Source organism: Podarcis filfolensis, assembly GCF_964270895.1.
Source record: "Podarcis filfolensis genome assembly, chromosome: 6".
In the NCBI taxonomy this organism is placed as follows: Eukaryota; Metazoa; Chordata; class Lepidosauria; order Squamata; family Lacertidae; genus Podarcis; species Podarcis filfolensis.
Genome location: NC_139609.1, coordinates 68,838,712 through 68,865,218, shown reverse-complemented (window position 1 = coordinate 68,865,218; position 26,507 = coordinate 68,838,712). Strand labels below are relative to the sequence as shown.

Sequence of the window (26,507 nt, the reverse complement as noted above, 5' to 3'; positions counted from 1 at the left end):
GAAAAAGCAACTGTATACTACAGCAGTCCTGTTTATCTTCATACTCTTCTGTGCTAAAGGGGAGGATATTCAGAAAATCATTTGATTTTGAATGCATTTTACAGTTCTAGGGCGTTTTCAGACTGTCTTATTGCACTGTAACTATAACCCAGTTACAGTTGCATATGTGAGCCAAACATTTTACTGCCATTCTCAGTAATGTGGTGTTTGGGTTTTTAGAAGCTAGCTAATGTACCTTTTGCATTGAATATAGTTTGGTTGGCAGCCTGTGGCTAGTGTCTGTAGCATCACTGGTGATAAGTTACACATTTCTCTCCCCATCCATCCATTCTAAGGAAGTTTTTTTACTTTGATTTTTTACTGCTGTACTTCTTCAGAAGCACTAATGATTGCCAGGCGTTCCCTATTTCCCATTGGCAGGGGTCATCCAACAGCCATTGTAGATGTTCCTGATTTACATTTCCATGAAAAAAGGCCAGTTTAAGTCTCCCTTTTTGAAATCCATGTTTTCTGGACAAGCAATTGCTTGTGGCGATTAAAGCTTTGGTTTGCTACAAAATTGAAACTTGTTATACATCCTAAGTATATGATCCAAAATGTCTGGTCATGCAGTTTGTGTGCACTAAACAATTGTATCTTTTTAGAGACAAAGATCACTTACAGGATCACTTACCTGAAGGCTAAGGCTGCAGATGACTACAAGGGCTTAGTGGACAATTTTGGTGCAGTGCAAGATGCCATTCCTGTATTCTCATGTCTCTGGGTCATGTTTCATGACTTTCTCGGTCAAATGGAAAGGCAAAATGATACATTACAAGGCCTTTTTCTTGCATTTATAATGCCTAACCTTGGAAATCAGATCTCTACACACACATACACACCAACATGGAGGTGTTTGTGATACTGATATATAATACTATATATAATATATTTTGGTTGTGTGTTGAAAGCAGTTTGTGGCATAGAAGAGCAGCATGTGTCACTGTGAGAAGACCTGATATAGCCAGGAAAAGATGCAGATGGCATTCTAACTTTAGCTATGAAAAAGTGCACTTGGCCACCACTGAAACTCAGGCTTCCAGGTTCAGGGTTGAAGCTAGGAACACACCCAAACTGCAAACCTGTGTCCAAGAGGTCTGCTATCATCTAAGATAGACTAAGGCCAGGACCAACTCTGCTTTGTCTGAATCAGGCTTCAGTGTATTCACTCTTATCCAGTCTTATAGGTGTCAAAAAATGATTCAGAATCTGAACAGCTTTCTTGGATTTAAATGGAAAGGAAAGGTAGCATTGAGCATCATCAGCATATTGTTAACACAGAACCTCAAAACCACGGCTGCTCTCACACAGTGGTTAGCACTGAGGCAAGATGGAGTCACGAAGGATTCTATAGCCCAATGGCCAGATCATCAAGCAGGAGTCCCCTAGCACCACCTTCTGGAACTGACCCCGCACAAAGGACTAGAACCACCATAAATCAGTGCCTCCAAATCCTATCACAACCAGGCAGTTCACAAAAATAGGATTCCATGGTTGATAGTAACAAAAGCCCCAGAGAAGTCTGGCAGAACCACCAGGGACATGCTCTCCCTGTCCAGTTCCTGGAGTAGATTGTCCACCAAGAGGATCAAAGCTGCCTCCATCCCATAACCAACCTGAAACTGCATTCAAATGGCTCTAGATAATCAGTCTTAAATTTAAAAAAATCCTGAAGTTAAGATGCCACCACATGCTTAAGCACCTTTCCCAAGAATGGAGTATTGGAGACTGGATGGAAATCATTTGGTACTGTCTTTATTATTTCATGAAACAAGATGTAACTGATCATTGACCACCCAAAAAAGTTGCACTGGATGACTGTGGAATGCAGTGGTGGCAGAAATGCAGTTTCTTTGCTGCCATCTCTGCCATAGAGTAGGTTTTCAGATGGTTTCTACCCTGTATTCATTTTGACTTGCTCAAGTCTTTTGCCAGTATTGCTCTAGCTATTGTTCTTCTTTATTACATCACTCCCTGCTCCCCCCCCCACCAAAAAAAAATCCCAGTGAGAGATCTCATGAGTAATTTTGTCCACTATTCAGGCCTTTTCCCCTTTTCAAAGGCGGACCAGTGCTTTAACAGGATTGCCTCTTGAAGTGAAAGGCAAGCCTCCAAGAACCATCAGCTGATGGGCCATTTTAATTGGTGCCTCACACCAGCAGAGGTTTGGAGCCTCAGTAAGCTTAAACCCTACCATGATGATGGGACTGTAGCACTACCACTGAGACTATACCTTAGCTCAAGAGTGGAGGTTAATGGGCAGCACGGTACACCAGCAAAACCCATATTCTGTCCTAAATACACACCTTAGATAGACACAATCTAAACGGGAAGAGAGTTCTTGGGCACCTGGGTCAGTGGGTAGAATAATGATAGATAGACCACTGTGACTCCAATTCCTCTCTCCTTCCAAGTCTTGCGACTGATGAAGTGAGCTGTAATCCAAGAAAGCTTGTAACATAATAAATTGGTTAATTTTTAAAATGTCACAAGAATCTTTGTTTTTGCTGCAAATGACTAACATGCCTACCCCTCAGATATGTTTAAAATAGAATACTTTTTTCAAGACAGTAATTCTAAACTTAGATTTTAAATGTGATTTTAAAATGTTTTTGTTCATGCTGCTTGATTTTAGTTCTCCCTTCCTAGGGCTTTAACAATATACACAGGTCCGGCTATCCGCTAGCCGAAGATTCACTTAGTCACACATAAAGAATTATGCCCAAACCTGCTGTACACTTTCCAGATTCACTTATCCAAACAAACAACATCCTTGGTTGTGCTTTGCTGGTTGGTGGCAGCCATTTTCGGGTAGAAACCACAGAAAGAGGGCTGGGAGGTGGGGCAAGATAGGACAGATCAGAGAGCAAGAGAGAGTGGACAAATCGGGGAGCAGGTGAGATCAGATAAATCCGTTTTCCCCCTTTCTCTTTCTCTTGCTGATTGGCTGCAGCCATTTCAGGAAGAAACCATGGAGAGAAATGGGGAAAGGTTGGAAAATCCTGCATTAGAAATATTTTCATAGGAAATAGTGTAAATTGTAGATCTGGTATGTGAATGCTCGCCTAATGAACAATTTCCAGAGAACACATTCCGTTTGTTAAGTGGGACCTGCATAGCAAAGTAGCAAATAACACCACCATCCATTGTGTAGTTATAGGATTATGCATTCCTAGAACCACAAATAAGAAGTCAATTTCGTATCGTGTGGAATACAGTGGATGAGGATCTTACGTCTTGCTCAAATTAAATCCAAGTTCACTTTGCAGAGTAAGCACCTAACAGATTTCCCCACTCCCTTATAAAAACTATAAAAACTTGTTTCTGCCTTGTTCTGTGACCTTAGGAGCTATTCCTTCCTTTGAAAAGAATTACTTGCTTCGGAAGTGTAGCATACTTCATATGAATGTACAAAATGGTATCTTACCTTTAAACCTTTTCCTTTTTTCTAGTGTAATAATATGCCTAGAGGAATATGTTTTGAGGTCTGCATAGAGTTAGAGTTAAAGAGAAGCTTATTCATCTTATCAAAGGCAGCAATTATTTAAAACTGAATGAACATAGTAGCAATTAAAGGAATTGCATAATCTAAAAGAAAGATGACAGAGCTTAACTTTCAGATTGTTGGTGGACAATTGCAACCATACTGGCCCTGCTTCCAATAACAAATTGCACATTTGCAGAGAAGGTTTTAACCTAGCCACCCTGGTATTCTAGCTTTCTATTTGTAGGGAGTTTCTCCTTAATTGGGGGGGCGTATTGAGACATTGGCTCAGTTAACATGTAATGCTAAGTCTAATCATGGCTTGGCGCTAAGGTGCGGTTCTTGAGAATAGATAGTGTCTGCTTTGCTTGTCCTCACTGGTACTGCTGCTGTGTTACTGTGAGCTAAGCCACAATTTGGCTTAGTGCATCATCTGAACCAGGACATGTGGTTTGTCTCACTCCAGACAAATCACAAGCTGTAACCACCAGTGTATTTGCTGAAATGATGCAACATAGGAAGTTGCCGATAGTATTTATGTATTTATTTATGTTCTGCATTTTACACAAATACATTGCGCTCAAAGTGGTCCATAAAAGACAATTCAAATACAATAGCACAAATAATAACACACTAGATTATACCATTGATCATCTACTTTAGTTTGTGAGCAAGAAAGAGAAGATGTATGTTTTCTTTAATAGGAAGAATAAAGTATTCTTTGTTCTTCTAATGCAAGCTTTCATATATTGCTTCTGTTTGTGTGAATGGTTTTTAATTGTATGTATTCTCTACAGATTCTGTGATCAGACCTTGATCATACAGCATTTATATCAATATAAAATTTAATTGTACTTTATGTTCCCTTAATACCATATGCTAATAATTCAGTATGCACTGACAATTGGATTAGAGCTTTCGAAGTGAGTAGTTTCTCTTGTTAGCTTACCTAAAACTTAGGTCTGACTTGGATAAGTATTCTTACATTATTGCTGTGATCAGTTTCTGAGCTGGCTGTGTGAGAGCAAGACAGGCAAAAATAGCTTAATTTATTTTAGTGCTTACTCTGCACTTTTACATTAGAGGAGCCATGAAACTGGCTTACAAATTTTATTGAAAGGGGACCTTTTAATTTTAAAAAATATATTAAAAGCATCTAATCACAATCAAACATCTGAAGCAAAATTTAGAACCGATATAACCAAACCGTCTGCCTGGATAGACTTGCCAAAACAGAAAGGTTTTCAATAGGCATCAAAAGGAGTATAGTGATGGTTCTAGCTTAATGTCAGTAGTGAGCTGCAAAGTATAGGTGCCAAAGGAAGACTCCTTACAAACGCAGAAAGGATATTGTATGGCGCTAGCAGAAGTGCCTCTTTCGCAGATCAAAGTGAAACTGCACGCATGAGGTATGACAATCCCTTAAACCGGTTCCAAACAGTTAAGAACTTTATATACCAATAAGAACAACTCAGGCTGGTAGTGAACTGGCAGTCAGTGCAGATCTTCAAGCACAGGTGTGATATACCAACAGACTCCTGTCAGCAATCATGCCGCTGCATTTTGCACTAACTGCAGTTTCCAGACAAAAATGGGAAATCCCATATAGAGGTCATTGCAGTCGACTAGTCTTGAAGTTACATGCTCTTAAAGCAATAGTCTTCCGTTGAAAAGGATGAATGTGGATGGAACAGGCTTTACTCAGCCTGTACCAACACAAAACATAGGATCAGCATTGACCTGCCAGAAATCTCGCAGGATCCAAGTTGAGCCATTAGGCTTGAGGACCAATACAATAAGGCTACACCATAATTCCACAGTATTCTAACTCAGCATTTCCTGAAACTCTAAAGCACTATATGGCCTAGGACCCTCATACCTACAGGACTGCCTCTCCTGGTACGCCCCCTGGAGGACCTTATGGTTTGCAAATAATAACACCTTGGAGATCCCGGGTCTCAGAGAGATTAGGCTGGCCTTGACCAGGGCCAGGGCCTTTTTGGCCTTGGCCCTGGCCTGATGGAACACTGTGTCACAAGAAATCAGGGCCCTGTGGGATCTGACATCTTTCCGCAGGGCCTGCAAGATGGAGTTGTTCTGCCAGGCCTTTGGTCAGGGCTCAGCCTGACTCCCCTTTTCTTTTTGTATAAGAACTAATATGAAAGAGGCCTCCCAGCATTCTCACAGGTCCATATAAGATAATCGATGAGCACTTACATTTCCTAAGCCTAACCCTGCAGAAAGCCATCTAATTAGATTTTAGTTTGATTTTGACATGTTTTTAGGAGGTAATTTAATTATTGTTTGATTTTATACCAACGTTATATATCTGATGTTAGCCACCCTGAGCCCGACTTCGGCTGGGGAGGGCAGGATATAAATAAAAGTTTATTGTTGTTGTTGTATGTTGTATCCTGCTTTCTTTTGGGCAGTTGCACCTTCCTGGGAGTGGTATTGTATTGTTGGATTAAAGAAATTGTGGTGCAAGTTTGACATCAGTGAGGCTGCCTATTCTTTTAGCACACTGCCCTTATTCTGCCTGGGCTGCATTATGTTTATCCCTATTAGCTGAAAACTGGAATTCAGCTGGTGAATTCATCTGTCCCTGGTGAGTTGAGAGAAATGCTCCTCCCATGCCCGCCATGCAACAAATTCGGAGTAAATACTTCAGACATCTGACAAGTATTGTGTAACCTTAGGCTTATTAAAAATCCTTATCCCCAGGTATATTGTCATTCCTTCTTGTGGTACCTTTTCTTATCCGAACCCTAGTCAAGCTATTCTGTATGTAATCAACACCATCTATAAACACTACTGATTTCTGTATCTGAGGCTCCAGGGTTGCTGTGTTTGTTCTGTCCCATGATTCCCCTATGGAAGATTGTGAGCTGTGGGAGAGAGGAAGGGGATAATTCCAGGGAGACCTGTGGGACTGCCTGAAAAGCAAACAACACAGGATCAGGAATTGTATCTTTGTGGTTGAGATGGTATATACAGGAGGGTTTTATTAAAGCACTTGACCAAACCATCAAAGAGGAAGGGGTGTAGCTCATTGGTAGAGCATCTGCTTTGCATGCAGAAGGTCTCAGGTTCAATCCTGATCATCTCCAGGTATGGCTAGGAATGTTAGTCCTGCTGTCAGTCAGACAGTAAGGCGCTAATTGTCCTGTTTTGGTATATGGCAGCTTCCTAATTTTCCAGAGGCTGGAAATTGCTCCTCTTATGAGACTCTATAATGGTGATATTAAAGCAAATGCAAAGGATGATTGGAGATAAACTGGTGGCATACTTCAATCCAGGCAGAAAGATTCACCAACAAGCTATTCCCAGGGCTTTCGTATTATGTGGACACAACTCAAAACAGCAAACAGCATCATCACCCACCACTAGAAACCAATAGGCTACTGAATCTAGTCACTGGGAAGAGCATTGTAAGATGTTCCAGGTGAAATGGTCAACACAAGTAGAAGCTATCAGGGGCCTTTTCTCTATAACCTGACCCAAGGTGGGATGACCTTCTGCTGGATGGACACATCCTGGTTTTTTACTTTTGCAGAAAGAAATGTTGCAAAAGGACACTTGAATATTGCCTGGAAGTTACATTCATGGGTAGCTTGTAATATTTAAAGCACCCTTTGCAAAACCTAATGCCCTCCATATGTTTTGGGCTACAACTCTTCCAGCCCCCTAGTTAGAAAGAAAGATTGCTTAGTCCAGCCTGCCTTGGGCAGAACCATAGTAAATTGTAGAATGACCAGGCAATCTCAGACAAGAGTTTGATCAGTGGCTGGAAAAAAGATGAGTTTTCTCTGCTTTACTGCTGTTATTGCCCTAACTTGGGGGTGATTTTCAAAGAAAAGTTCTGGTTGAGTGTCCCTTGCCCTTCTCAGCAGTAGCACTTGTGGTGAATTTCCTTCCTTTTAGGGTGGGCAGAAGATAGATCTGTGTCTGCTGGTAGATCTCAGGACATTCTACAAGAATTTCTGACTCTCAGTTGCTTGAAAAAAGCAGTAACAGAATTAACAAGTGCTGCCAACACATTATACTGCTGGAATGAAGAAAGGTTGGGAAACCTGTGTGGAAGGACTGTGAGCTTTGTTCGATTCAGGCTCTCAAAATGAGTTCCTAGGCTCTGAATTCTTTAATTCTTAGTGTGTGTGTTTTGAGGATCTTGGGGTTCTAGTAAAAAAGCAAGATCCCACAAGCCTGAAGTCTGCCAGTACCTGATGTAGGTGAGTTGCAGGCTACTTCCTTCTAGCAGTGCCATTGGGAAAGTAGCTAATGCTTCTTTAAGTGAGAGGAGAATGGGAACTTTGCAACTCATTTAAACTTGGTTAACTGCAAGGGATAGCAGATTTGCCTGGAAACAGCATAAACTGATAATAGTGTGATTTAAGAAAAGGACATTTTTGAAGAAACATAGCTGGCTTGGGACTATATGGCAAATATAACAACAGATGTACTGAGTTTTGTGTTGCGTCCATTTATGTTTGTATGCTATTGAAATTTTGAATAAAAATGCTTTTTTTTTTTTAAAGGAACATAGCTATTCTGCCAAGGCATATGCTTTCAGATTAATTGTCGTATGGTGCTGCTATGAGAGGGACGATAGGTTTTGGTGAAGTCTTTCCCTTCCACCTTTCCAGTGTGGGAGTTCTGAAAGGAAGTGAAGATCTATGAGGCTCTGAAACCAGAACAAACTGGCAGGGTTGAATCTGCCATTCCATGAAGTATGAACAAATCTAGCAGGGCCTCAAACCTATTTAGCCCCTTTCATCTGTTGGATTACAAACCAATCAGAGATATCTGCCTGTCAGACCCTGATATCTCCTCTGAGTGTGCATAGTCACGTGATTTGAGTGCCCGTCTTGTAGAAGGTGTCCTGTCTGCCCAGAGGCTTCCTTTTCTTTTGGATATTTCTGAACTCGTGGATGATTATTACTTATGAATTGCCTTTTGTATTTGTGTGAGAAAGTGATTTGCAGTCGTATCACAGGAGTAATGAGTGATGGTCTTATGGCATCTGCTTATCATGTCCTGACTTTGCCAGTTGTGGAGGCAATGTGTGAAGGAGTGTGAGCTACAAGGAATGAAACATGAACAATGAAATATTTAGTGGTGGTTTTCCTCATTTATATTTACCCATGGTAAAATAACTACTGTCACAGGTTAAGCCTGTGTGGTGGCTGGGCCCTATAGACAAGAGAGAGGGTGTCCAGTAAAAAAAATGGAGACAAAACAGACGTTAACTGTTCTTAGGACCTTCTGGTTGCTCTTGCACCTTCTCAGGTGTGCACAACTATTCTTTGCAGTGGGTTTGGGAAGCCTAAATGGTGTCCCCACACAATCCCTTTTTACATCAGCTAAATTTAGATGCATGAAAGGGTTGGTTGGGCCGGGTGTTGCTTCTGTAGCATCTGAAGCAGGGCTTCATCTCTTCCTGCTTAATTTCCAACCAATCTGAGATTTCCTTAGGATTATCCCAAGTCAGCCAGCCTCTCCATAACATCTGCCCATGGGCATGTGATGATGTTGAAACAGAAAAGTAATGAGCCATGTGGTCTGAAAGTTTGCCAGTTTGTATGTTAAACCCTGATCAATTTCTGTTGTATATTGACATTAGTGTGAAACTGAGGTGCAGATTATCACATTTTGCATTTGGTCCATTTGAATGTTACACTGCATGTTTTTGCAGGGAAATACGCATGTGCACAAGAATAGTGCAGCTTCATGCAGTTTTCATGTTCTAGAAAACCTGACTGTATGAAGCAACCCTAACACCATCGTATTAAATGGCATTTGGCCAAATCTTTCTGCGAGTGTCAGACAAGTAGTTAAAGCAGTGTACCTGATCATTACTTTTTTATTTCTTTATTTTCTTTTTGGAGGAAAATGTATTTAGCTCTATGGTCTGTTAAGACAAGAGAATACATGGCAGTCCAAAGAAATTATTAGGAAACTGAAACAGTTTGCACAGATGACATTTTCTGAAGATTTGTTGTGATTCTGTATGCATATTTTTTATTATTATGACCTAATTGTTTAATGAGTATTCAACATTCTCCTTTCACTCTGTTAACAGATGGCGCACTGCGTGACAAAGGTGGAACTGTCCATATCATGTGATAATCTGCTTGATAAAGATGTTGGCTCAAAATCTGATCCTCTATGTGTCCTGCTTCAAGATGTTGGTGGAAACCAATGGACCGAAGTAAGGAATTGTTTCTAGTAATTTTAAAACTACCAGAAGTTGGCAGTCTCCTTTCTGAACACATCTGAACACTTGACGTTTTGATTAAAATTAATTAAGGATTAATATTTTACAGGTTTAAGCAATTAAATGCGCTAAATGACAACAAAATCTCACAGGGTTTTTTTGTATGTCCCATTTTTTAAAATAAAAATATTACAGGGCTTTTACGTAGCCCAAGCTTTGTAATCATGGAAGTTTTTATAAATTATTTTTAACTGAATTTTGTATTTGCTAATTCATTCTCTCTGGCTTTTGGTGGAGAAAGAATATTTTTAATATTCCCATTGTAATGCTGAAAGTTCCACTATGTTATCAAATCTTTTTACTGTTTGAAGTTGCATCTGGAGACAATACATCTTTAGTTGCCCCAGAGTCAACATACCCAACTTTTTCATATCCTCCCCTTCTGGTTTTACTCAACATCCAACCTGAAAAAGTGTTCAGGAGAAATCAGAAGCCTGTTCACAACTTTGTTATTTTTTGTGTCTTCTACAAGTAATTGACAGTGGAAAGATTGAAGGCAGTATATTTCTGTACTGGCCTGGGTCACATGTAGTGCCAATCCAAAACAATGACTAAGCCTGAGCAAGCAAGAATGTGAGCACACAGAGCAAAATCTGCAGCTGCCTTGCTGCTCCCCCAGGCTTACTGCTGCTGCACTAATCAAAACTAAGCCATGCCATGGTTTAGCCTATCATAAAATCATAGAATCATAGAGTTGGAAGAGACCACAAGGGCCATCAAGTCCAACCCCCTGCCAAGCAGGAAACACCATCAGAGCACTCCTGACAAATGGTTGTCAAGCCTCTGCTTAAAGACCTCCAAAGAAGGAGACTCCACCACACTCCTTGGCAGCAAATTCCACTGTCGAACAGCTGTCTTACTGTCTTACTGTCAGGAAGTTCTTCCTAATGTTTAGGTGGAATCTTCTTTCTTGTAGTTACATGGGAACCCAGGTTCTTGTAGTTACATGGGAACCCAGGTTCATGGTTTTGTCTCCTCCGAACAAGCCTTGAGCAGCAAGCCAAAAACAAACTTTAGCTGTACTTTGTGGTTTGCTTGGAGTGAGGCAAACAATGGACTTAGGATCAGACATAATTTTAATCTCATACTATGGTTTAGGGAAGGAGCAAAGTGGCCATAATTTTTGCTTTGTGTATTTGCATGCTTGCTTGTTCAAAATATGTCATAGTTTGACTTAGCATTCCATGTGACTCAGGCCAGTTTATGACCTGAACAACCTACAGAAAGAAAGGACATTGGTGTTTTCCTTTGTATTTTTGCTTCTTTGGTCCTTAACGAGAAGACCACCATGGAAGATATGCTTCCATGAACTGTTTCCCCTGTGGTAAGCAGCCACAGGAAAGTGTTGTGTAGGAAACTGCTTTATATCAAGTCAGATGATTGGTTCCTCTAGCTCAGTATTTTTGTCACTGGCTGGCAGAGGTGCTCTAGAATTTCAACAGGAGATGCAGCCAGACACCTAAAATTGCAATAACTTTGGCATATTCAACCATTTTTCTTCCTCTTAAGTTAAAACGAAGCACTTGTCAATCCAAATAGTTTCAGAGGGATTAAGAACAGGCTTAAATCTCTCCCACTGAAAGTAGAACTTAGAAAGTACTTAACTTTGGTTAGATCACACCTCTAGTTTTCTGTTGAAGAATGTGAGTGTTAAGCATGACATTTCCCTTTCTTGTTGTATTGTTACAGTTGGATCGAACTGAAAAAATAAAGAATTGCCAGAATCCTCAATTTTCAAAGAAGCTGCGGATTGATTATTATTTTGAGAAAGTTCAGAAACTGAAATTTGGCATTTACGACATTGATAACAAATCCTATGACTTAAATGATGATGACTTTCTTGGAGGGGCAGAGTGCACCTTGGGACAGGTACTGGAAAACAAGTACTGTAATGCTACATGCTATTTTATCATCTTTTAATTACACAGATGAAAGGAGGAGTTAATATTCTGAAAGCTTTCAGTTAAGTGTAGAAGTACTTGCATCAATTGCCTCCTTTTGCGTGGTGGTGCAGGACTCTATGGGCCTGCTTGTTTGCTGGACACTAGCAAACATCAGTCTTGCCAACCCTAAAACCAGACCTCACTGTGACTATTGCACATGACAATAATTCCATAATAGAGTTGTTCTCAGTCCCACCCCTCGGCTTCGAAATAGATGTTGACCTTATGCCTGATGTATGCTGACTCTAAGTAACCCAAAATGTGAGGTGTGGCATGGCATTGCAGGAGTGCTCACCCCCACATGTGCCAATGAAATAGGGTAGGAAAACTTACAATGCAGCAATGTTATGTTGGCAGCAAGGATAATAACAATAATTATTATTATTTATTAAATTTCTATCCCACCCTTTATTCAAAGATCACTGGGTGATTTACAATATAAACACACACACACACACACACACACACACACACACACACACACAGTTTAAAAGCCCATAGAGGAATATGTTTGCCTGCCGCCTAAAGATATATAACAAAGGCACCAGGCGAGCCTCCCCGGTCCCTGGGGACAGCATTCCACAAGCAGGGAATAGAAAAGGCCAGTTCTCATGTTGCTGCCCTCCTGACCATTCCTGGAGGAGGCACATGAAGAAGGGTCTCAGATAGTGATTGCAGGGTTTGAGTTGGTTCATATGGGGGAAAGCGATCCTTGAGGTATTGTAGTCCTTATCCATTTAAAGTTTTATAGGTTGAAACCAGCACTTTGAATTGGGACTGAAAACTAATTGGCAGCCAGTGCAGTTCAGCCAGGATTGGCTCCAACCGTCTTGCCCTTGTAAGCAACCTGGCCGCTGAATTCTGCACCAGCTGAACTGTCTTCAGAGGCAACCCCATGTACCAAAACATAGACAACAGAAGTTAGGCTATCCCTGTCTGGATAGGGGTGCAGCTGGGTCCCCAGCCAAAGCTGATGGAAGGCACTCTATGCCACCAAGGCCACCTGAGCCTCAAGCGACAGCAATGGATCCAGTGGCACCTCCATGCTGTTCCTTCAGAGGGAATGGAACCCCATCAAGAGCAGGCCACCTCCCATCCATGCGGTCTAGGGAACCACCCACTAACAGAGCCTCTGTCTCATCTGGATTGAGCTTCACTTCATTGGCTCTTATCCAGTCCATTACCAAGGCAAGGCAACAGTCCAGCACACCCACTGCCACACCTGTGGATGTAAAGGAGAACTATTACATTGCTGACAATGAAAGCTCTGGATAAGGGGCTGCTGCGCTGGTGGCAGCAAGTCATTTGCCATAACATGTTGTTACAGCATTGGATGTTGTTCTTAGGGCTGAGTTACACAATCCTTTCAGCACCTTGGCATGTGAGTTTATTTGATCCTTATTGTGTTTGTCCTTTTAATTTAAAATAATGCATCCTGAGGCTTTGGGAACTGTCTGAAAATCCAAATGGTTAAACCACGTAAAAGTTCAAATCTGTTTCTCATTACACTTATATAGTTACATTGACATGTATCTTGGCAAATGCTTTTGGGATTCGTGATAAAATTTCACACTATGTAAATAGTTATGATTGGCTGTTATAACGGATAGCTGCAAAAATGTCTGTTGTGTTGACAGCATGTTAATTGGCTTCTTGCCAATGATATTTCTTCCTTCACATTTCTGCCTCAGGGTAGAATATATCACTTTATGTGACTTTTGTAATGGATGCATAGATTTCATTCTTCTTTAGATTGTGTCAAGTAAAACTGTCACTCAGCCTTTAATGCTGAAGAAAGGAAAACCTGCAGGAAAAGGCACTGTTACGGTAAGAAACTCATTTCTGGCTAGTTTAAGGTTCCTCTACAATTTTTTTCACCAATAATTGCTTTGGGGAACCCTTTAAAATCCTTGTTGGTGGTCCCCCATAGCTCAGCTGCGTGGCTCATAACTACTAGGAGCCATTCATTTAGTGTTTGGGGTGGGGGGTGTTCCACGTCTATGGAATTCCCGCCCAACTGAGATTAGACAGGCATCCTTTGCTGAACTTCAATCACATGACAAAGTCTTCCTTATTTCAGCAGGCATTTTAAGGTAATTTTCTGGTTTTATGAACAAATCGAACTGTGAGTGTTTTTCTTTTAAGAATATATATACCATTAATTTTAAATTTTAAGTGATATAGAACTATGAAATAAACATAAATTTAAAAATTATGATCGATTTCAGAATTACTCCAGTTTAACAGACAAAATAGTGTTTTTTAAGTAACATATTAAAAAAAGTGATCCAATACTAAAGCTATTGGGGTACATTGGAAATCTCAATGTCTATTTAAATTCTTTATTGGGCTATCAGGAAGCCCTGGAGGAGAAAAAGGGAACTATGAGATATTGGCTTATAACAGAAGAGGAAACAACACAGAAACCAAATAATATCTAAGTGAAATACTGGCCTCATAGTAAATAGTGGAAGTGGGCCAATGTACCTCAGTAACCTCAATGGCCTAATGAGGTTTGCTGTTTGTATTTTCTTTTTCCAAATAAGAAATAAACATTTCAAGTTTAGACTATGTTAACTCCTGTGTCAAAGCAAAGCAGAATTAACCCTAGGTTGAAATTTACTCCTGGAGACCAACAAACCCCTGTGATCCTTTTTGTAATTGTTGGTGGGTGTGTTGTGTGTACACAGGAATGTACAGGCCTTTAAAAAAAATCAAAATAGGTACCGTATTTTTCACCCTATAGGACACACTTTTTCCCCTCCAAAAACGAAGGGGAAATATGTGTGCGTCCTATGGGGCGAATGCAGGCTTCAGGAAGCTCTCCGCAAGCCGTGGGAGAGCTGCGCGACTTCGCGCAGCTCTCCCACGGCTAGTGGAGAGCTTGCCTGCACCCAGAAACTTGGGGCGCGCTGAGCTCAGCACGCCCCAGGCTTCGGGCTTTGCGCAGCTCTCCGCTAGCCGTGGGAGAGCTGCACGAAGTTGTGCAGCTCTCCCACCACTTGCGGATAGCAGCCTGTTCTGGGGTCGGGGGAAGCTCGGGCTTCCCCTGCCCCAGCCCTGCACCTGGGGGGGAAATAATTTTTTCCCCCTTTATTTCCCCCCCCAAAAAACTAGGTGCGCCCTATGGGCCAATGCGCCCTATGGGGCGAAAAATATGGTAAGTGCTACGGAATTCATTATATAGGCATACATGCTAAGGGTTTGCCTATCCTATTTTGAGAAGTTGCTGGGAATAGTATAGACATTTTGTAGTTTCCCATTCCCATTCATTTCAATAGGGCTAAATCAGACCTCTGATAGTTAAACATAATTTTTTTTAAAAAAATGAAAAGATGAGGGGTGTGAAACAGGACAACTAACCTCATTATTGTCAAATGTATGTGTGGAGTATGAAGTGGTTCAGGTTTGCTTTAAAAAAACCAAAACCATTTTGCAAGTAATTCAGACAGCTTCTGGATTCCACAGCAGTCACATTATCACAGGAGGAATTTAGGAAGTAAATAACACTGCTGCTTCATGCGAATGAACATAATGGCTTCACATATTTCTCCTTTGGTTAAGCTAACTGTGAAGTACATTGGTGAATTTGTTTTATAATTTGTGTATTTGAACGGTCTGCATTATTCACATTAGAAATACTTTCCAAAATCACACTGAAATTATTTCCCCTTGAATTTTTAGATTTCTGCAGAAGAGATTAAAGACACTAGAGTTGTGTCCTTAGATGTTGAAGCCCGGAATTTAGACAAAAAGGTAAATGGTATATTGAAAGTAACTCTCTTTCCAGTTCATTCCGTTCTTGAACCACCATTTATATCCCATCTTTCCTCCAAGGAGCTCAAGGTGGTGTACAGAGCTCTCCCCACTCCATTTTATCCTCGCAGCAACCTTGTGAGGTAGGTTAAGCTGAGAGGCTTGACTGGCCCACTGAGCTTTATGGTTGAGTGGGGACTAGATCCCTGGACACTTCCCCACACTGGCTCCATAGCAGTACCTGTGTGAATAGGTTTCACAAGGTATGTCATGACAGAACCATCAAGATGGAAATGGCAATAAGTGTAGTAATTAAGGGCTTACATGAGAATGGACCTGTCTGTTGCTTCGAAGGGGGCGGGGGGGGGGGGAAGGTTGAATGTGAGAGGCATGTGTGTAGACCACACTTGAAATTAAAGGTGATTATTATTTTTATTTTGTAAAGCTTTTTTCATTTATTGAAGTTAATTCTTGAAGTAAAGATTTCCTAGAGAAGCATAATAATTTCAGCTCTCGCTACCATGGATTTTGGTGCTTAAAGCACTTTATAGTTTGCCTTAGCTGAACATAGGCGTGCATTATTTGCAGGCTACTAAATGAACAAAAGGACCCAACAGAAACATCTGTGACTGAAAATAAGCTGTTATTCGTTGAATGTTTGGGGGGGGGGTTGCCAGTAATAATAGATATAATATGAATAGCAGAAAGGTATATTGCTCTAGAAGTTCTTACATCCTGAATTATTATTTGTATAAAGATCAAGGTTCTTTTTCTATGCAGGATTTTTTGGGCAAATCTGATCCATTTTTGGAGTTTTATAAGGAGAGTGATGGTGGAAAATGGCAGCTTGTCTACCGATCAGAGGTAGGATTTACACAGTGATTCAACTTTTGAACTTCAGGAGCTGCTATATCTTAATGAACTCTGAATGAACTCAGTTGCAAAAAAATGGAGCTGCTACTTCTTTGGACAAAATCAGGCAGAGGCATTATGCATAAATGGAGCTCTGCCAATCCAAGGTTCTTCGGCCAGACTTTGGGTGATACCTCCTCATCCCACACTCTTCCGGAGGGCTTCCGACCTTCAGAAACAACTTTTCAGTGGGCAGAGTGGGCTGCATTACATAGTAATTTCTTCTGCTAGTGGTTCTCAGACTTCAACCCACTATAAGTTCTTCATATTTGGGCAGTGATGTACAAGCCAGTTGGGATGTCTGGAAGGCACTGCAGCAGCTCTTAAATTTTGCAGCTGTAGCCACCTCATACTTATGGCAAACTGTGCACATTCAGCTGAGATGCATGTTTAAATTTATCTAGGTATGAAACTAGAAATTGGCTTAAAAAATACAGAAAATACATACATGTTTATTACACATCAAGTGTATTAATAGATATTTGCCTATAAGCAATGAGTTATGTCTTATCATAATGGTACTCTACTTTTCATCCAGAAAATTATTATGCAGCTATTGGAACAGAATTATTATTATTTAAATAATAATAATCTGCGGAAATCTAGGTGAGGGAATGCCATTGTCATAATGTACTTGTAGGATGAGGAGAGATCTCAGGCGCTTGATTGTAATTGGATTTCTTTTATAGGTAATTAAGAACAATTTAAATCCCTGCTGGAGAAAGTTCAGTGTTCCTCTGCAAACATTCTGTGGTGGTGACTTCAACAAACCAATGAAGGTGATGACAATGATTTAACTTTAAAAAATAAAAATAAAATACAGGTTAGAGAACCCATTTGATTTAATTATAAACATCTTCTGCAATATGAATTCTGACTGTGAAAGAACTAAAACCAAATAATGTGTGGCTGCCCAATAATTAAATTAGATTGCCATTATTTTTGCACCAGATTTCCTTCTGTGTGCTTACCCATTTATTTCTTTGAAATATACTTGCATCACTGAGAGTACTGGCAATATGAGCTATTCTCCAACCCTCTAACTGAGCAGGAACCTTTGTTCTGTTTATTGGTCACCTGGAAACATCATCTGCCAGAGCTGTCTTTCTGTATAGACTAGTTTTTGCAGTACATCCACTGTGGACTACAATTATGTCTGAAAATAATAAATAATATTATTTAATCCTACACGCTTAAATGTAGTTTTATGGAAGACCAAGATCACGAAGACCTAAATAGCGGCTTGAATTTTCAAAAGTAAGTCTGTAGTATTGCTGGTTCTGCGGGAAAGCTTGAAAATATGACCTGAGTGTACCAAAATGCCCTTGGGAGGATGCTTGGCTCTGTTTTTAAGCTATGGTTTTTGTGGCTTAATTAATGAAATTATTATCTTCATACCCAAACATTCTAAACTATATAGTGACTGCAAAGCCTCCACGAGTCCATTGCTTTTTAAAAAAATGCATTTCCAAGTATCTAATGCAGTTGTTTAATATGCTTAATTTGCTGATGTTCAGAAGTGAAGTCATATCCGCTGCCCAGTAAAATTGCCATTTAAGATAAGATTTTTAATATCCCGGCCAACCAAATTTCACAACCTGGACTTTCTAGCCTGCTTGCAGGCTTCCCACAGCCCTTGGGTGGGCAACATTTGGCCCTCTAGATGTTGCTGGGCTACAACTCCCATCACCCCTGCTTGTTAGCCATACTATCTGGGACTTACGGTAATTGGTGTCCAACAACATCTAGGTGCCACAGCTCTCCACCCCTGGCATTGGCTACTGTCACAACAGAATGCTGGACTTAGATGGTCCTTTGATCTGATCCAGATGGGTAGCTCTTATGTTTTGTGCTGGCTGTCTTGGTAAGTTAAGGCTGCTTGGGAGAAGCTGAGCTGTATATGTAGAAGAGGGAGTATTATACTCACGTAAAGGAATGGAAGATGCTAGATACCTTTAGTGAGATAGTCACAATTGGAGGAATAAAACATAAATGTTGAGGATCCCCTCAGCTGTTGCTCATTGTCAAACCTTCCATTTTTGGCGATCACAACTAGATTGGGTATTTCCAACCAGGGTCATGTCCTGGTTATGTAACTGAAGGTGTGTTAGCAGTGTCAGTAGATTATCTCTACTTGGAGATTAATGAAGGAAATTATGACTTTAGGGGGTTTGTAAGAACTTACAGCAAGAGCAGTTGATAGTACAACTGTGGGACCCGGCATGTGTAAATAGGCCTGCGGTAAGTTGACTCAGCTCTTGACCTGCCCAGCCATTCCCAGGGGAATCAGGTGAACAGTCATTCTAATAACCTTCTAGTAACTGTCCTTGGGGTTGTGCTGGAGTGCTCTCATTCTTCTTTGTTTACTCAGAATATGCATGAGCACGCTGGATGACAGCACCAAATTTGCACCTATAAAGGGCATGCCCTTCCCACCCAAGCAGGGAGAGAAGAGCATTTTACATTCATGTATCTTTCTGGATCTGCACTTGCAAAAGCTTTCCCTGCCTGAGCAGAGGGAGATTGAAACTAAGCAGAGCCAATTGAAAGAATTGAAATTGAAAGAATTGAAAAATTGAAATCCAAGACAAGAGTGATAATGGTTGGTGTGTAGATAGACCAGGGGATAAAAGATGAAAAGAGCATCGCCTCCTTGGTTCAGTCAGGTTTGCAATTTGATTTTCAAGTGTAAACTAGGAGCACTTGTCACCTCCTAATCTGGTGAGAAGGCTGCATTTCCCCCCCCTATCTATGCCATTAACTGAAAGGTACTGCTTTTCAATTGATGGTGTTCTAGGATGCACACTGTTGGCTTGTGCTGTTTTAAATCTTACTTTACTCCTAAAAACACATCACTGAATGTTGGTCACAAACAAATTAGAGGGATGTGCATTCAAGATAATATATTTACGATCAAGCCATTTATATGTAAGCCGTATATTGTATCTAGACGTAATTCCTATCTTTTAAATCTGCTGGTAAACAAGGGCAGTGCTGAAAGCTACCTCTTGTTTAAACTATAGCATTACTCAAAGTTATTTTAAGCCCCAAACACATAGCAGTTCTCAATTGAGTCCTGTGTTCCTTCCATTGGAGACTATCTAAATGGCTTAGCATGGACATTCAGGTCATATTTCATTTGACTTTTGAGAATGAGGCTTGCAGGTTTTTGCATGACTAGATATCACCAGGGAAGAGTATTCATGCAAAGTTCTTAAAATAAGAGGGAACTTTGGATTATACGGTTTGTGTTAAGGCTCTTCTTTGCTGTTGAATGTCTTGGGTTTTTGTGCTGTTTTTGTTTTGTTCCCATTGTTTCTTTTTCTAAGGCTTATATAAGACTTAATTTCAGTTGATTGCTTGGCTTCTATAACTGGATTTTTACTTAATTTAGCCTTGGAACAGTCATTTTCTTCTTTTTTTTATCTGCTCAGCATTTTAGTTGCATTTCCATTGCCTACTAAACAGGTTCGTACCCATGGCTCTCCTCAAGGACTCATTATTGGGTCTCTCTCTTACTATTAGGTTTCAGTTAGTGATATGGATGACAGCAGCAGTTCAGATTTGATAGGGGAGTTCACAGGCACCACTGCAAAGCTGTTGGAAGCGAGAGACCAAGCGGTGAGCAGCAGTCATTCTCTATTATAAAGTTCTGCTTGTCCATTGCTGCTGTTTCTTTCCTTTCAGGTGCACTGTTCAGATTATGATAGTGATGGGTCACATGACTTGATAGGCATTTTTGAAACTAACCTCTCCCAGCTACAGAAGGCAGGTGGCAGCTCTCCGGTGAGCTTTTACTTTTACCTTCTTTTATTAACTCATTGAACCTATTTCTCATTGCAAAGAAGAATCATAGAAACAATAAATTTATTCTCACAGAGCTACAATTCCCAGCACCCTTTACAGATCCTAGGAAGCAATAGATGTTGTATTTTAAGTCATCTGTGTTCTTCAGCAACCCAAGCGAAATGATCCTAGGATCCTAAGATATCTAATTTCTACTTCCTGGTTTACCGCGAGGGGGAAAGGAAGCCAGGTTTGCTATCACAGTGAACCGGTTGCTGCTTTTTGGAGTTTTTAGGCAGCTTGCAGGCAACGAGTGCCCCAGAGAAGATCCTGGGGACGACCAGGACATTGAGGGTTCCCGCAGAGGTCAAAAGCGAGCTCCCAACGGGTCTGCATGGTTCCATTTGGTGCCAGGCTGACCTGGCGGTCAAGCTGTGATCACTTGCCAGTATGCATGGCTACCATTATTTTTTCTAATTGGGTCTTGTCCTGTGTATCTTAAAATGTGAACTATGTGGCTTCATTTCATTAACTAGAAAAAGTTCCTTTGATGTGTGTTGCTTTCTTTGTAGGTGGAATTTGAGTGTATTCACCCCGAGAAGAAGAGAAAGAAGAAGAGCTATAAAAACTCTGGCATTGTTCGAGTCAAGTCTTGCAAAGTAAGGAGCATTTCATACAGAAGAGTTCGCTATTCTGTGATTGTAGGGTAGAAGTTGTAACAGTTGTGTGCTGTTTTTTTTCAGATTGAAATGGAATATTCTTTCCTGGATTACATCATGGGAGGCTGCCAAATTAATTTCACTGTGAGTTGGGTCACCTGTTTACATGCCTTTTCCACCTAAGTTAAAACAACTCAAGCATTTATATATTCCTATGAAAAAGCCATTGCACTTAAACTGCACAAAAACCAGTTTACTAGATCTGTCAGTGAATAAGTCTGCTGCTTGTATATCTGCCAGACTAAACAAAATGAATTCACTGATCTTTCTAATACATAGTCTCCCTGGTTGCATTTTGGGGGAACCTAATGTTTGACCTTTCTTCAGCTGCCTTGAGTTTTTTAGTGATTATTTCAGCAGCATTCTTCACTGGTGTTAGGTATGCTTGAAGTCAACTTCCATGAATGTGGGGCTTTCTTTGGTTGCCTGTTTCTAGAAAGAAATCTTATCTTTGTGTTCTTTGTTATTGTGTCAGGTGGGTGTAGATTTCACCGGCTCCAATGGAGATCCAAAGTCACCAGATTCTCTTCACTATATCAGTCCAAATGGGATAAATGAATACCTGACCGCCATCTGGTGTGTGGGGAACGTGGTACAGGATTATGACACGTATGTTAAAACTATTTTTAGCTGCTCTAGCTGCGAGCGTTAGTAATAAGTGAAATTTAATAGAGTTAAAAGTGATGTATTTGACTGAGTGACTTCAGTCCCTTCAACCTTTATGTATTATGCATCTCCTGCATCTCGGGTTATTGCTGAGAATGGTAATTCAGTGAGAGTTGCAATAGATTGTTCTTTGTTTTGTTGGTTCCTTCATGAGAGCAAGTGATTGTTTTGCTTTTCTGCTTGCTCATAAAATGACACTGCTGAGTCTCGGTACTTGAGAGCAAGAGCTGTAGACAGTCATGTATAAATGAAAATGATCACTGCTCATGGGATGAGTGTGCATTTTCCCCTGACATTTTAAACTGAAGGAGGAGTCAATTCGATTACAACATTGGCTCCTGGAAGCCTCGTTCCCCTGCACTCATACTGCTTGCTTCGCTTTTAGCAGTTTTGGTTTCTGAGGTAGCATGCAGTTTCTGCCAGCTTGCAGCAGTGGTAACTATGAATTGTTTTTGTTCAGTTGAAGGTAACATGTCTGTCTTTCCTCCTCCTCTACCCCCTACATCTTTCAGTGACAAACTGTTCCCTGCCTTTGGGTTTGGAGCTCAAGTTCCTCCAGACTGGAAGGTGAGTTTCTTAGCTCAAGTGTTTCTTAATTCAAATGCCTTGGTATTTGGCTACATGACTAAGTGTGTCTCTTTCCCAGGTATCCCATGAATTTGCATTGAACTTTAACCCTACAAATCCCTATTGCCAAGGTAAGCATTTAGTAATCTTCATGACCCAGTAATCGAATTTGACAAAGTGTGCATCAGAGAGTATGTTCCATTAAAAATAAAGAACAGGACCAGCAGAGCTTCTAGAGTTTTTGTCAGGACTTTTGTGCATGACTTTTGGTATATTTTCTTTGCCACTCCACCTGTTCTGTAGCCACAGTCCTCTTGGCAGCCAGTGACCACCTCTGCAAGGCTCCAAGAATTATGCTATGTGCTGCAGGCAGTACATGGTTTGCCATCCTCTGAAAATAACTGATTCACACACCCTACAAATGTGGTGAAATGGGGGGAAGGCGTGTCTGCTCAGCTTCAGTTATTGTGCACACATTAGATTGCCATTTCCATTTTGTGACAGAAGGATAAAAGTTGAATAACTGTGGGAGGATTTATGGAGAACACTGGGAAATAAGCAGCATACATACACACGAACTATTGCAATAACATTTGGTGTTTCCATTTTTCAGGAATCCAGGGAATTGTGGATGCATATCGCCAGGCACTGCCTCAGATTCGTCTCTATGGTCCAACAAATTTCTCCCCAATTATAAATCATGTTGCCAGGTTTGCTGCTCAGGCAGCACAGCAAAATACTGCTTCTGTGAGTCTGTTTGATTTAATATTTTGGATGTATTTGTTTTTAAGTGATGGATTGGGGGGGAAAGTCACAAGAGGCATTTATTTAAAGGTGTGCTAGTATTCTTTCATTACTTCACTGTTGTGAAGCCATAGTCTACCATGAAACTTCACAAACTGAATAGATTTGTAATCAGGCTCTACCCTCTGAATTCTGTGTTTTCTCTGCAATTCATTCCCATGTGGTAGAGTTAGGACATACTGTACTTCTGTTTGTCTGGTGCTTTCAAGTCATGGGTCCAAGACGCTTTACATTTCTCCCACTGCTTTCCCCGGGAAAACCTGTTTACTGCTGAATCAGAACAAAGTCAGTCCACAGAAAACCTGATTGATGTTTGTTCTGATTCAGCAATAAACAACGGATTTTCCATGAGAAAGCAGTGGGACAAACCTAAAACCTATTGGACCCACAACTTGAAATCACGGGACAAATGGAAGTGTGCGTGAACCCTTGAAGTACTAAAGCCTAGGTTATTAATTCTATCCAAAATAATTTCAAATAAAGCTAACGTGAAATAGCTGGTTTGAGAATTGAACTGGGTTTTTAAAGTTACTTTACTGTATTTTATTGTTTTCAATCCAGTGTTTTTTTTACTCTTTCATGCTTTACGAAGTTGTGAGACACAGAGTGCAGATCATTCTTTATAATTGAGCAAACACAGAAGTATAAAAACATCAGCCTTTCAGTCCCTTCCTTAACTCTTGCCTAAGATTTGAAGTCAACCTCTATTGACTAATCTAATTTTCTTGCAGCAATACTTTGTCTTGCTGATAATCACAGATGGGGAGATCACTGATCTGGACCAAACCAGGCAAGCCATTGTCAATGCCTCCAAGCTGCCCATGTCTATCATTATCATTGGAGTTGGGAGCGCTGAGTTCAAAGCCATGGAATTCCTTGATGGAGACGATGGTGTTCTAAAGTCCTTGTCAGGGGAACCAGCTGCACGAGATATTGTCCAGTTTGTGCCCTTCAGGAGGTTCCAGAATGTAAGTTGAAGAATACCTAACTCTTCCAGAGAGTTATACTTTGTCAGCAGGCAATATTATTTACTTCTTGAAAACTCTTTGGTTCACACATAATGCAACAATGTAGGCAAAACAAGCCAAGTTTCATAATCCAACCACAAACTATAACTTCAGATTGTGGTTTGTTGGCAGTAAACAAATCATAGTGAGGCTGCTGGACACAGTTCACATGTAATGCTAAACCATGGTTTAGTAAACCATAATCCGTTGTTTGACCCAGAATTTCTCATAGCATTGTTTGTACAATTTTTTTTTTTAATTAATAATAACAATGTCCAAAGCCAACTATGAAAACCATTCCTTTTCTTGCTCTTGTCGTCACTGATGTTGTCTTGCTCTTTCTTCGTTACAGGCTCCTCGTGAGGCACTTAACCAGTCAGTGTTAGCTGAAGTTCCTAAGCAACTGGTATCCTACTTCAAGATGCTTGGCCTGAATCCCATGAAGATGCCTTCAGAAAAACAGCCATAAAGCACAATACCTTTCATTTACAAGGAAAAGAATACTGCATATAGAGTTTCCAGTGAATTGTCCTTTTCCCTATGTATTACTCTGCATTCAAAACAATATTTCTGTACTTCCAACATATATGGGGAATATGATATATTTGCAGACAATATATAGGAATACTAGTGCTCTTGGCAGTTCTTATTAGAAAACTGATGAATGCCTTATGGCCAAATCCATTTGCATTCTGTCTACCTGCCCATGCTGTGTAGCACACAATCCTAGTGAAGAATCTTGGGTTTGTTTGTTTTTTAAAAGTCAAGATCCTAGCTCTTGATTTAAAAGAAAGCTTTTTTAATTTTAATTTTTCTGCTGAAGTCGCAGAACCTGAATGGAGCTTGGGACATGGCTTTCAGAAGGTGGTGAAACTTCTTATATCACAAAATGGCTGCTAATGCTTGCTTCTGTCCCTTGCTGATTTATATCCCATTCACATATTATTATTTAATCTGCTCAACCCTTCACTGCATTTTTGAGTCAGTTGTGAAGGTTCATTCATAACAAATTATGAAAACACCAGATACTTGTACTAAAATTATAATAAAGAAAACTAAAAGGGAAAAAATGGCCAGGTATTCATGCAGCTCACTAAAAAGAATTGTCTTGTGAGTGGTTGCTTCTCTCAGTTTAGAATGTATTTGAAATCTAGCTGCTATAAAGTTTACATATATAGTTATATATTACTTACCATGTATTGCTGGATGGTCTCTTCTGTGTCTAGAAAGAGAAATCATTTTGCATTGATATATACCAAAATCACTGATTGCCTTAATTTCTACTATGCCTTTATGGCATGCCAATGAATTTTTTAGTACTTTATTTACAATGAAACCTTAAGCTTCAGGTCCCAAAATCTATTGCAAATCAAGAGATTCTTGCTTCAAGGGTGCTGTTTACATATAAAAATTCTTTCTCAAGGGCATTTTGGTCAGTGTGTTTCAAACTGGGCTGTGCACTGATATGCAGGGGGAGAGCAAGTGAGATAATTTGTGTTTCTGTCTCTGAATTGTCACTTGGGAAAAGGGGTGTGTGTGGATGTTCTGTTAAGCAACTGCTGCACTATCTGTCCCAGGTTTATTGCAATATTTACAATCCTGTAGTTTTATTTGTAGCAAAAGCTTGGATGCTTGCTTTAGACAACATTATTTTAGCTGTATTGTTTATAAAATGTATTACATGCTTCCTACAGCTTTTGGATTTAAGCACTTTAAAACATCATATAAAATCTTTATTGGATTTAAGGAAAACAGTATATGGAGAAGTTTAATATTTAATACTACCAACTATTAATAATAATAATAATAATAATAATAATAATAATAATAATATCTTTATTGTCATTGCCCCCTCTCAGGGACAACGAAATTACTTGACTGCTCCATAAAAACATTAATTAAAACAATACAGTATAGTACAGCAAGGAAGATTAGATGACTTTCAAAGTCCAGGCTTCCCATTCAGGGCTGAGATCGCTCTGGAGAAGAAGCTGTTCTTAAGACGGCTCGTTCTTGTCTTCATCGTCCTGTATCTCCGTCCCGACGGCAGGAGCTCAAAGAGACAGTGACCAGGATGCGATGGATCTTTTACTATGTCCAGTGCCTTCCTATGGCACCTTGTGGCATAAATCTGCTCTAAGGTGGAGAGTGGGCAGCCAACAATGCTCTCTGCTGCCTTAACAACTCTGCACAACCCCATCCTGTCCTGGGTAGTACAGCTTCCGTACCACACACATAAGCCATAAGTGAGCACGCTCTCAATGGCACAGTGATAGAAGGCAAGCAGCAGTTTCTGCGGAAGATGGTTTTTCCTTAGAATTCTCAAAAAGTACAGTCTCTGCTGCGCTTTCTTCACAAGCCCCCTTGTGTTGACACTCCAGGACAGATCCTCTTGTAATTCAATGCCCAAAAATCTGAACGTTGTTACCCTCTCCACACAGACCCCATCAATCAAAAGTGGCTGGATATTACTAATTACTGTTCCAAAATATAAGAAAATTACATTAGAGTAAAATCCCTGCACAATACCTAAATAGCCTCTTCTTT

At 40.3% G+C, this 26,507-nt stretch overlaps 2 protein-coding genes across 9 annotated transcripts in view; both read left to right on the top strand.

Annotated features, from left to right (window-relative positions):
* CPNE1 (copine 1) overlaps nucleotides 1-25,681 on the top strand; it is a 50,832-nt gene extending 25,151 nt beyond the window's left edge. For 6 of the 8 annotated variants that reach the window (XM_083617712.1, XM_083617715.1, XM_083617714.1 and 3 more), the window contains 15 exons: nucleotides 9,606-9,734; nucleotides 11,490-11,669; nucleotides 13,496-13,570; nucleotides 15,428-15,499; nucleotides 16,280-16,363; nucleotides 17,101-17,190; nucleotides 20,099-20,197; nucleotides 20,770-20,856; nucleotides 20,941-21,000; nucleotides 21,392-21,525; nucleotides 22,095-22,149; nucleotides 22,229-22,280; nucleotides 22,763-22,896; nucleotides 23,685-23,921; nucleotides 24,313-25,681. In XM_083617712.1, coding sequence (XP_083473838.1) covers nucleotides 9,606-9,734; nucleotides 11,490-11,669; nucleotides 13,496-13,570; nucleotides 15,428-15,499; nucleotides 16,280-16,363; nucleotides 17,101-17,190; nucleotides 20,099-20,197; nucleotides 20,770-20,856; nucleotides 20,941-21,000; nucleotides 21,392-21,525; nucleotides 22,095-22,149; nucleotides 22,229-22,280; nucleotides 22,763-22,896; nucleotides 23,685-23,921; nucleotides 24,313-24,429 — 1,605 coding nt within the window. In that variant the 3' untranslated portion in view covers nucleotides 24,430-25,681. Of the gene's footprint in view, nucleotides 1-9,605; nucleotides 9,735-11,489; nucleotides 11,670-13,495; nucleotides 13,571-15,427; nucleotides 15,500-16,279; nucleotides 16,364-17,100; nucleotides 17,191-19,936; nucleotides 20,033-20,098; nucleotides 20,198-20,769; nucleotides 20,857-20,940; nucleotides 21,001-21,391; nucleotides 21,526-22,094; nucleotides 22,150-22,228; nucleotides 22,281-22,762; nucleotides 22,897-23,684; nucleotides 23,922-24,312 lie in introns of all 8 variants that reach the window. The other 2 variants (XM_083617718.1, XM_083617717.1) reach the window with 1 other exon arrangement.
* LOC310764228 (fer-1-like protein 4) overlaps nucleotides 1-26,507 on the top strand; it is a 114,057-nt gene that overhangs the window by 29,549 nt on the left and 58,001 nt on the right. The gene's annotated exons all lie outside the window — the stretch shown is intronic.